The sequence below is a fragment of the Pipra filicauda genome, unplaced genomic scaffold (genome assembly GCF_003945595.2).
Source record: "Pipra filicauda isolate LSUMZ 115617 unplaced genomic scaffold, ASM394559v2 scaffold222_size1277272_pilon, whole genome shotgun sequence".
NCBI classification, from domain to species: domain Eukaryota; kingdom Metazoa; phylum Chordata; class Aves; order Passeriformes; family Pipridae; genus Pipra; species Pipra filicauda.
The window spans coordinates 183,064-195,078 of NW_024104335.1; the positions used below are offsets into that span (position 1 = coordinate 183,064).

Here is a 12,015-nt window from a genome sequence, read left to right on the forward strand (position 1 = left end):
CACGGATACAATTTGGATTAGTTATTCCCACAGCTGTTTGGTCCTGTCTCTCTCCTTTTTTTTTTGCATGTAATAAGTCCATATACTTGGTCATATACCAGCAAAAGCATTAGGTGACAGTTGATTTTACTTAGATTCTTAGAGAAACTTTATATTTGCAACATCTCTTAGTAATTATATGGTATTTTTCATCCCAAACATCCCAAAGCTAGGATGCTTCATCCCTCTTATTTTAGTTAATACTGACCAAATCTACTGCATTGTTTGGTCAGCAATATCAAACAGGTGAAATTAACTTTCTCTCCATCTAGCTACTGGAACTCTGTGTGCCATTTTTAAAAAGCATAAGATTAAGGGTAGTGGATTGCAGAATTAAGTGGAATAGGGAAAATATAGGTGCATCTTCCCATTTCACTTTGCTAGGAACAAGAAGCTCTGGGTAGATTTGGTTTGCACACAGAGTCTGGCTCCCCCATTACAACAGCCTTTGACCTTCTCCAAGCTTCATGTACTGTTTTATAGGTCAGATGAACCTGACAGATATCTAGCTTGACTTTTGGAGCGCTCAATCGACACAGTAAGAACAGCAAACATGGAGCAGTTACTAAACTTGGGTTTCAAAGGTTAACAGCAGAGGACACAACTTTGCAGAGAGCTGCACGTTTCAGCCCAATCATATTTCATTTTCCATCACACTATCAAATCAAGGCCTCCAGGAAGCAAAGTTCTTTCCCACTCAGGTTCTGTGTAGTCCACAAAGGGTGCACTGATCTGGTAGTTACATCATGCAGAAGACATCAGTGTTTCTCTGTGTTAGCCCTCGAGATTGGTCAGCACTCTCTGTTGGTCTAACTTGTGATACCATCGAATTGCACACACTGATTTTTGGCATAACTAGGACTAGAAACTTTGTCTGTAAAGTCACAGACCCAAACAAACCCCATGCACCCCTTATTATAAACATGTGCTATGTCTGCAGGCAGAAGAAAATATTACATACAAACCATGGGACAAGAACAATCAGCAAAGGGATCAGAGGGCAACAATAATGTTTGCAGCCACAGGCAGCTGCGAAGTCCCCACAGACATCAACACAGTGCACTGTGATACCTGGGTAGCACACTGCAGGCCTCTGCTTGCTAAATGGGAATGTGTGACGCACCAGGCCACAGACATTTATCTGGATGAACAATAAATTACTCCTTTAGGTCAGGCATGTACTGGAATTCCCCCAGATCCAAGTTCTTCAGGCATTTGTTTTGACAGCTACAGCTCAATTACCAACAGTGATTGTACATAAGATACAATTGTGTGCAGTATTTTATAAAAATATCAAGGTCTTAGTAATAATGGAAAATAATTATAATTCCTTTATTAAATCTAGAGAGGAAATGATGATGTATGTGCTAGCAAAGTTTTATTACATGTATAAACACCATCCTTATTCCTATATTTCCTTCCTCTTTGTTCAAATTCTGCTTATTCAAACAACAAGGCTGTTCTTGACACTGGGGACCATCAGCCTGGTGATCTCTCTCATGTACTCTCAGGTTTGTTTTCCAAAATATTTTCTTATTTCCTTTTTTTTTTTTTTTTAAACTGTTTGTCATAGCAAGAGTGCTTTTACGCACAGGAGGTCAAATACAATTCAAATTCACTCCTTTAACTGTATCTGTTAAAACACATTAAAACCTTCACGGAAGTTGTCATTCAGAAGTTAAGCAACCTCCCTGTTAGCTTAATTCGTGATGCCCACAAATATTTAACACCCTTTTATTTTACATTTTTGGCTTGGCTCAGAAATACTGTGGATAGACACACCTAAACAAGTAGAACCAATGTGCTGAAATTTGTCTGTCTTTACAATAAAGTTATGTCTTCCTCAAGAAATTCTTAACAACTTTATTTTATAATAAAAAAGAGCCCATGTTTCAGAATAAAGTGTTTAAACATGGAAATTTAATAGATTTATTAGGCAAGAGTATTTATAATTTTATTTAATTACAAAAAGGATTACATTCATTTCTATTGAAAAAAACCAACAACAAACCAACAAAAAAACAACGCAACAAGTGATTTCATCCAGCAAGATAGTGGATTATACTATGTGTTTCATGAACTGCAGAAAATACTTCTTCATTAACAAGATGACTAATTTCCAGTATTCTCAGTTATTTTCAACTACCCAAAATTTGACTTAAACAGAAACATTGATTCTACTAACAATAAGAAAATGCAAGTCTGTGAACATGTAAATAATATCTTGCCCATTTGAAAAGTTATACCACATATAGCAACAGCTGCCTACAGTTCAGTGGATGACTGGGCACATTCTGTCTGAAACAAACATGGAAAACCACTTATAAGCACTTAAAAAAACAAAACAAAAAACACCACCTTATTACAGTACAGTGTGAAAACAGAAAGCCCTCCCCTTTAAAAGGCAAACTAACCACATTGCCTATCAAAACTTGCAGCTAAATGCCTAAATGCTTGTGCACTACAACCATTAACCCACCATCTCCCCTTTCTTGGATGAGTTTTCATAGCACTTTACTCCACCTGCTCAAGCCTCAACAAGCTCAAGTGAGTCAGGCCAGTACCTTCATATTCATCAGGGTGGGGCAAGGGAGACAACCTCAGTACAGACACTCTGGGGTTATAAGAATGCAAATCACCAAAGTCAGCATTTTGAATAGCATCAAAGCTAAAACTTATGCTACACCAGACCACATGGTAAAAGCCTATCATATGCCTAAAAAGAAACATTCATAAATACATCCAAAACCCCCTGAAATTTCACAGTAGCTTTCAACAATTGCTCATCACAACGACACCACAATAATCAAGTGAAGAAGGGACACAAGAAGAACAACTGCTGTTAGATGCCCATCTAGGAATACTGAGAAAACAGCACTCCTTAATGTCCAACAAGTCAGGCAGCAGAGGGGTATCCAACAGAGAGACCCTCAGCCTTACAAGATTAAGGCTAGAATTGAATAAAAAAAACAGCTACAGTCATTAGGCTGAAGCATCCCCTTCGCTTTTTCTTCTGTTCACCTCTTACCAGTCAGACTTCTCCCAAACCTCAAAAGTCAGCTACTTCAAAAAAAATGGCACTATCTGGCTACAACAAAAAGGAGACACAGGCAAGATCCAAACTGCAGGTTAGCACAGACACCCCAATCAGAAATTACAAGTGAAACAAAAAGGCTGGTTCATGGAAAAAAGTAAGACAACTTTGGAAGAGATTAGGGATATCTGAGGATCTGGATACCCTGACCAGAACCAGCAAATGCTCCCATTTCTAATCTCTTTCCTTTCCTAGAAGAGCTTCAGATTACCTTAAATAGCAAGACCAGTACCCAAATATGGCTTTTTTGAATGTAAGCTGGTCAGCTCCTGAAAAAAAGATATCAGTCCCCTGTTAAACCTGCAGGCAAGATTTATCCAGCTGACCTGGAGCTGTAATACTTAACATGGCTTTTGTTCAAGACTGTCTATTAACATAAACAAGAGATACAAGGATGCCCAGAAGCTTTTCCTTTCTTTCCCAAGTATATCTGTTGGTCTAATAGAAGTTATTAGCCCTCACTACAAACTTGACTCCTCTTATATCTGATGGAAAGCAGTCACACACTGACACTTTATTAGACATGACAACCATGAAGGTTACAGACAGGAGTTCCAGCAACACCTGGATATCATCAGAGAGAAGACTGACTAAAAAAGCTATTTATCATTTATTACACCTGACACAAACTTGAAACCAGAGAATTAATTCTGCAATCTGAGCCCATCCACAAAGTAGACACCTCCTCGTAAAAAAGCATCTCTATCCAGTTTTGCATAACCTGTTCAGAAGAAACAACTCCATGCTGGTTTATGAAGAACCACGCAAAAGAACAAGTTCTCTAAATTAAGAAATTCTAGATTGAAGTTTGCAAAAGGAAGCAGTTAAAAAAAAAAAAATCAGGCTCAAGTCTATGCAACCTGTTTCACACAAATTCTGTACTTAATGTATAAATACTAGGAGTTCTCAGGTAAAAGTCCCAAGCATTTACACACTGCAGTGTAGAAAAGGGACAGCAGTGATCCAGTCATTGAACACTGACTGTAAAAATATTCAAGGAACACCTTTGTAACCTGAGGAGTGAAGAAAGGAAGGGGAAAAAAATTACAAAAGCATGCAGATATATTCCGAAGAGCTCGAGTTACCAGACCTGGATCATTTAAAGGTAGTTTTCTGCATGCTTAGATTATGGCTTAGTGGTTTTACTCTTTCAGTGCTCAGAGTAAGAAGGAATTTGATCTATGACAGTCATTCCTGTCTTGATTCCAGTTTGATTTCTGATGTTTTTCAGAAAATTGTATCTCTACTCTGGTCGTGGGTTTCTGGGGTTTTTTTTGTGTGCGTGTACGTGCATGTTCAATGCTCTTTTTCCACAATCAGAACAGAGGTTGGTGGATTGTGTGAAACGCACCCCGACCAGTTTCTCTTGGCTGGCAGAATAAAAGGAAACTAACTTTTGAGAAAACTGCCATTTTCACCCCTCTCCAAATGCTAAAATTCTAGGACTGCTCTTCAGCTATTTAGTTATACTTATCATTCCAGATGCAAAATTAAATTATTTGAAATTATTGCACACTGTCTCAGGAGCAGAGAAGCTCCTAGACTGCAACTGTTAGAAGTGTCAGAACAAAGGCATGAAGCAACAGTTCTTCCTTAAGTAGTCTCACTGATGTAACAGTCTACAGTACTATTATAAACACCACAGTTGCAAAATAAATTTAAATAATCAGATTTATTAATTTCATGTCCAGTGAAGGACACAGTTTAATTATTTTTTTTTGTAATTGCAGTACAAGATGAGTGGAAAGCCTGATAGGAAGGACTTTTAATAAATTGAACCTAGCAAGCAAATTTCACCACCTTATCACCAATTGTAAAAGGCTAAACACAGGTTAAAAATAATGGACAATAATGTATTACTTCAGTGGTATTCCTCTAGCAGAAACCCACATTAGAGTTGTTTAACAGGTTAGCAGTGATCGCAGAATATGCAGATCTGACAACACTGAGTTCAAACTTGTATACGCAGCTATCTAAAAATTGCAGTCTTATTAATTTTACTCTTTCAAGTATGCTTTCTCTGGGCCCACATCCAGCAGATGTAACAGATGGAAACTGCCAGTAAAATACGGTGAAGTTATGTAGGCCAACCAGGCTTCCCGAAAGCTCTCTTGAATCAGACTGCTGGATTCAACCAGGCACCCAAAATACCACCAACCTCCACATTCACGCCATGACAGAGCCAGCACTTTTCTCAGGTAGATGAAACATGATTTACAGCAAATTATAAAGTTTGAGCTATTCATAAATATCCAGTTCATGATGAGTATATTTATAGTTTAGCCATAAACTGAATGTAACAACACAGTGGGACAGCAACTGTGGCAACGCTCTGACGCCACTCCCTGCCCTAGAACAGCAGCCCAGTCATGGCATCTCCTGCTTTCACATATTCTGCAGCTCTTCCCAACGTTCAAGCAGAAGGATATATCATCACAAGATAGATCGCTAATTATTTGCAGAGTAATTAGCACTAATAATCACATTACTACATGATTAGATTAAATTGATTTTAGTCCTTGCTGCCACCAAAATGAGCATTCCCTAAGCTTTATGCTCTCACCAACACCACAGGGCTATTAAAGTTATTCATGTAGTTACACAAACAGGCTGCAGGAACTCATTTAGCTGAAAACAACCTGAGGAGAGGAAACAAGGTAGAAGAAAAAAAAAAGGATTTGTTTTCATTCAGATGAGCATCTTAACCTACCAGCCTTCCTGAATCCTGATGCTACTGCAAAGCAGCAGAGGGTAACATGCAGAGACATGCGAGAAAAGAGTACTGCTACACTTTTAGAATGTTCAACTCTTTTTCTAAAACCAAAGTAATAGTTCATTTTACTTTTGAGACCTTAAGATTGATCTACTCTTCTTGCCCCTCAGTAAAATTCTTGTTGGAAAAAGAACACTACTAATAAGAACAAACCAGTATTCAGGAGTATTGTACTCACCACAGGAAAGCAACTGACTGATACAAATTCTGTGGCTTGCTAAAGTAACACAGGTTTCAAAATGCAGAATTTGTTTGGCATTTTCTCCAAGAAATCAATAATTAACTACACCAGGACACTTCAGGGAGCAAGGCTCTGCAGTAATTTTTTAATTTGTTTTGCATTAAAGCAGAAGAGCCTTAGCAGTGACCATCTCAGTAATACAACAGAGCACTTTCTAAGCCAGGCAGACATAAGGGAACAACGCAACTGAAAACTTTAAATTGCTCCCATACCATCTTGTACAGTAGACTCCTTTTCTACAACTCTAATAGCTCTTGAAACACACATTTCAAACTAGTATCACCTTTCCACAACTACACTAATGAATATTACAAGTTAATATTTAATGGAGATATTCTTTTGCCTGCAGACAACGTTATACTAGTTGTTTTCACAGTTAACTTCTGGTTCAGCAGAGGTACTGCTCATGTGTGCTAAGGGTATGAGGTAATATTGAAGTCTCATCACAACAGAGTGCAAGTGGCTCACAGACAGACCTAGATTTATCTGGGGAGGGCAACCTGGGACCCCACAGGTAATGTTACACCTATAAATAGAAGCAAGTAAGGAACATATGAATATTTCCTGCCCAATGGGACTGTACATGTCTGGTTTACCAGTTCCAAGTTATTTTCAGCTACCTCAAAGTGGGGAAAACGGCATGTGAAGCCAAGAATCTGCAGGGAATGTAACACGAGGGAAACACCTGTTGTGAGGTCAGATAAAAACCAGAACAAATATACCCACCATGCTAGCTGTGAAAGGTGAGAGGTTGCAGCAGTTTCTAAAGGGAAGACAGCCTTATAAAGGCAGGAGACTTTCTTCACTGGAGATAACTAAAGAGAAGAAAGGGGAAAGCATTCCTTATGGAGCTGAAGAAATTCCAGTGTTACTCCTTTCTTTCTTTTAATAGAAATATTTGCTATAATTAGGAAGTTTTGAACGGTACCCAGAATAAAAATCATTAGCTACTTCTTCTATAAAGGTCTGCTAGGCAAAGACAGGTTCAACTGTATTATGCACCAGCCAAGCTGACAGATAAGTATGCTGCATGATTGCTCACTGTTCCCACTACAAGATGCACTCCTTACAATTAATGGACTTGATGATCTCCATGGGTCCCTTTCAGCTTGAGATATTCTATGATAATGCACCCCATTCAAAAGTAACAAAAGTTTAGTCTAACAGGTGACAATTAGCATACTGGATTTTTACTGACTCAGAACTAGAACACTGGTGTGCTTTTTCCACACCTAGTCCTTAGCTGTTCTAGCTCAAGGTTAGGACTTCTCTGCATAACAGTATTACTCATATTTCACCATAGCCTATCTTGAACTGGACAGTGTCTTAAGGCCCTATGAGGAAATTCCTTAAAGATCCTTCCATAAATGCAGAATGGAAGACAACAAAACAGCAGTATGTATTACTTTTCTTCTAGCATTCAAAATTACTGCAGGGATAATGTGGTTAAATCCTACATCCAAAACAAGTGAAAAAACTGCCAGCTGTAATTTAAGTCCCTGAAAGGTATAGAAGGCTCTGAGAAAGGAGTGGACACTGCAGCTAACAAACAGGGTTTTTTATTTGTGAGAAAGCTTCCCTTTCCATAAGCTAACTTAAGGCATTTCTTCTCACCTCTCACTTGAACGCCTCCGAGCACAAGAAAAACTCTGCCCCCTCAAGAAGTGAAATGTTACCTTTAAACTCTGCAATGAGGATTATTTTCTGTGGAATGTATATCAGTATTCTCTCTGCATTAGAGGTCTGTGTTATTCCAGGATCAGTGTAAGCATCTCTCTCAGTTTCAAACAGCACAGTCTATTAACCTACTAAACCACAAAGTTTATAGTACAGATATAGTCCAAATTATCATTGCATTTAACAGGTAGTTGTAGGTAAAATACTTTGTTTCTCTCTTCCCTTTTTACATAACAGTTCACAAAAAATACTACAGTACTCGGTCCTCCTCTATTATGAAAAAAGGCATTACAGCATCAGACATCACTGTTAAAGACTAAAAATAACTGACACCATGTCAGGTTTACTAGCATCATTAATGTTTTACTCCTTTTCAACTATGAATTTTAAAACAAGTTAAAAAAGCAAGTTTCATAACTGAAGGAACAATGCCTGTCTTTGTTACTACTTTGAACTTCAAGAGCAGATCAATGCTATTTGTAACACAAAAGTTTGGAATCACTTCCAAAGAGGGTAATATAGAACTCTGGCAATTAAGCAACTCTGATCTCTAGTCAAAATTGCACTGAAAATGTATCCTATGCAAAACAAAAAAGCTCAAAAAAATTAAATTTAAAAAAAAATTAAAAATTAAAATTAAAAAAAAAATTTTAATGGAGAGAACATACTGAAGAAACCATAGTCTTTCACCAATATTGGTACTAATGCCACATTCAGTGGAAGGGTAAAAGATATTAATCAATCACAGAAAAGACTTTGGCGCTAAACTAAGCACTGTAACAGGCCAGCAGCTCATTCTTTTTAGCTTTCTTCCTTCAGACTTGACTGGATTTTGAAGCACTTGACTGAACAGAAGGCAGCACCCAGAGAAATTTTGCTGTGTGACCACGTAAGCCTGTAGCTGTTTGTTAATCCGTAATAAATTCACTATTGTTTGTAAGACTCAGCCTCCGGTTTTTTTGTATATTAAGCTCTCTGAGGCGATCAGAGACACTTGGGCTGCTGCTCTACGTCCTATGGCTAGAATTTACCCTTCCCCCCGCCTTTCCAAGGGGCCACAAGCGGAGGAATAAAGCAGATCTCACTCTAAATCGCCTATCAGATAAATGCAACACGAGCTCGAAGGGTGGAGATCTAGGACAGAAGCAACTGTTACTGCTGCCTAATATAACACACTTGCACTTGAAGGATAATTTCTCAGTAATACAAAGTTAAAACACAGAGGGTGTTTCTCACACCAAAGGTAAAGGCAGCACAATGGATAACATGAGACAAACAAGGTGAGTATGGAAAGTGCATGAAAAGCTGAAACTGCAGACCAGCACGTTAGCAAAGCAATTTAGGAATAAGGAAGAAGATCACAGGGGTTTTATTAGTGGTGACACTCTGGAAAGAGTAACACCACTAAGAAACAGATCAACACAATTCGCCTGCCAGAGGCATTGACAGAAACCAGTGTGTTACTGGGAGAGACCTGTTCTCCCCTTTTCTGCAGGTTTTTCTTCAGCCCTGCCCTTCTCACACCAGAGACCCAAACAGCTGAAGTTTCCACTGCGAGAAAGGCTGAACAAGTGACATTACCCAAACTTCTGCCTGGGCAGACAAACGTCCTCAGTTTCTGTCTCAAACAGCAAGAAGGATGTTTCCATCCACAACCTAGTTGCTAACAGAAGCTCTAACTTGGACAGAATAAGAAAGGGTCTCTTGGGCCTTCTAGCCTTTCCCCCTTCAAAATATCAACATTCACCCTTCCTGCCATAATCACGCACAAACACCGGCCCCTGTAGAACTCCCAAGGTTTTAAAGGAGAAAACATTAAGAGCATCAGTGGGACAATACTGGGTTTGGTCAGGCAAGGAACATACCAGGAAATAGCTGAGAATAAGCAAGTAATGCAAAATGATTCAGGATCCATTGCCATTACAACAGGGAAAACAGGCAAGTCTTTTTCCACATATGGAGGGACCCACCCACCCTGGGAAAAAAGTACAGAACAAATGCCAATTTTTTTGTAGCAACTTCAAAAAGCCCAAAATACTTTTCACAAGAAAACCATCATAACATACTGAGAGTTTGGCTAAACCTTGATTCTTCTCTGCTTTACAACATAATTCACACAAAATAAGTACAGCTGTTGTAGTGAGGCACTCTGAGTCTTGTCTAAGTCCTGTGTTTGATGTCTTTTTGTAATTACAGTGACACTTTTTGACACTCCAGCGTTTACTTTTACAAAGTCACCATAAGTGACTACCTGCACTTTAAAGTTGCTCTGAAACAAATCAAAATAAGCTCAGCATTTCTATTTTCATAGAGACCATCTAATAATAGAGTGCAGCCCTCTGACTCACAAGACACAAGGTTTGCAGTACATGGCACATAGACCCCTTCACATGCCACAAATACTGCACTTCCGCTGCTCAGCCTGCTGGAGGAAAACCCAGCCATCGGTATCTACCCCCCAGATACTCAGCATTCCCTCCGTCAGAGTGAGTGAGGGGTCAAGACTCACAAGAAAACATAACTCGGATTGACAACTGGCTCAAGAGTCAGACATCCAGTGTGAAGGTAAGTAACAAGTGCTGCACTTCCACCAGCAAACAGACCAGCTGCAGACAAAGGGCAACACACACACGAGTGATCCTTCTAAATACACCACATCCAGCAACTGCGACAAAATAGTTCACATTGTATTCCAGGCACGTCAGCGTTAGAAAAGGAGGTAACCTAGATGGTAAAAATCACGTTCAGGAGCCGGACCGAACTGCTGTAAAGAGGAAACTAAGGGCAGCAAGTTATCACTGCAACACTACTTTTGCTGAAGCATAAACCTACTGCTCATGCGATTTGGAAGCATAATTATTCACAGTTCACCTGAGTGCAGGTCGCCAGCACAATTCATGCAAGAAGTAACAGAGAATATCTTGCTTGGGATACTGGTAGCACATCAGGTCACTCCCATCAACTGCATCTCCCTCTCCTGCACTGTGATTTCCAGACCTAAAACCAGCAGCAAAGCGCTTTCTACCTTCTGTCTGTGTGTAATTAGCACTATTAATCCCAGGCTATCCGAGCCCCCTGGCGTGGCTCTGATTTGGCGTTAATCTCTGCCGAGGTCTCTTCTTCCTCCCCACAGAAAGCCATTTAAACCTTGGCACGCCGTTCGGTTTAAAGTGATGTTCTGTCGCAGAGGGATTAGCCCCACACTGCACGGGTGGGGAGCACAGCGAGCTGCCACACCTGGCCTGCCCATACCCGCAGAAAAGGAACGAAAAGTTACTTTTCCAGAGAGCCATCGCTCGGGACAAGGCGAGGGCTCCCGTGCAGCCCTTCCTGCCCCCGGGCGCAGGCGGCAGCACCCGGAGACGCCCGGCTCCGAGCTCCAGCCGCCCTCCCGTCCCCGCCAGCACGAACTGATTAGTCATTTGCGCCGCCCGCGGGGCTCGGGCCGCCCGGGAGCGGGGCCGCCACGGCCCGGAGAGCTCCGGAGGGAGCGACGGGGGGGCCCCACTCACCCCATGAGCCAGTCCATGGCTGGGTCCCGCCGCGCCGGGAAGCTCCCGCGGCCGCCGACTCGCTGCTCACCGCCCGCTCATGTGGGCCGGGGCCGCCGCGGGCTCCTCCCGCGTTCGGTGTGTCCGCGGGTCCCCCTCCCGGCCGGTCCGTCGGTCGGTCGGTCCGTCGGTCCCTCCCCGGGCGCGGGCGGGGCAACCCCGGGTGCCCCCCCCGGGCGGACACTCGCGCACCGCCGCGGCCGGAAGTAAACACACCGCGCGGCGCAACCCGGAAGCGGCCACTCGACGCCCCGCCCCCTGCGCGGGGCACGCCGGGAGTTGTATTCCGGGCGCGACTGGTGGTGCTGAGGGGACTGAGGGGAGTGGGATTCTCGAGGGCTTTCCGGTCTGGGGACTTCCAGTGTCACTCGTCCCCCTCCGCGGAGGTTTCACTGTCCGCGCCTCAGCGGTTCAGTTTCCCTGAGGGCAGCCCCGACGAGATCACACCTTAAGGCAGAACGTGTTAATTGGAGAAGGTGATGAGAGCCTGCCTGGTGCTCCCACAGGGCCGCCAGGCACTGACCCACGGCCGTCGTGCACGGAGACCGCTGTCCTCTCGTGTTTTCGGCAACCCGAGGTTGTCCCGGAGCCTTGGGAGTGGGACACAGGCTGGACACCTCCGTCAGCAGCCTTGTCCCTT

General features: G+C 42.0%; 1 protein-coding gene across 1 annotated transcript in view; it reads right to left on the reverse strand.

Annotated features, from left to right (window-relative positions):
• Positions 1 to 11,522, reverse strand: part of MOB2 (MOB kinase activator 2) — a 113,825-nt gene extending 102,303 nt beyond the window's left edge. The window contains exon 1 of the mRNA XM_027724151.2: positions 11,337 to 11,522. Within this exon, the coding sequence (XP_027579952.1) occupies positions 11,337 to 11,353 (17 nt within the window). The 5' untranslated portion in view covers positions 11,354 to 11,522. The remainder of the gene's footprint in view (positions 1 to 11,336) is intronic.
• Between the last annotated feature and the right edge of the window lie 493 nt (positions 11,523 to 12,015).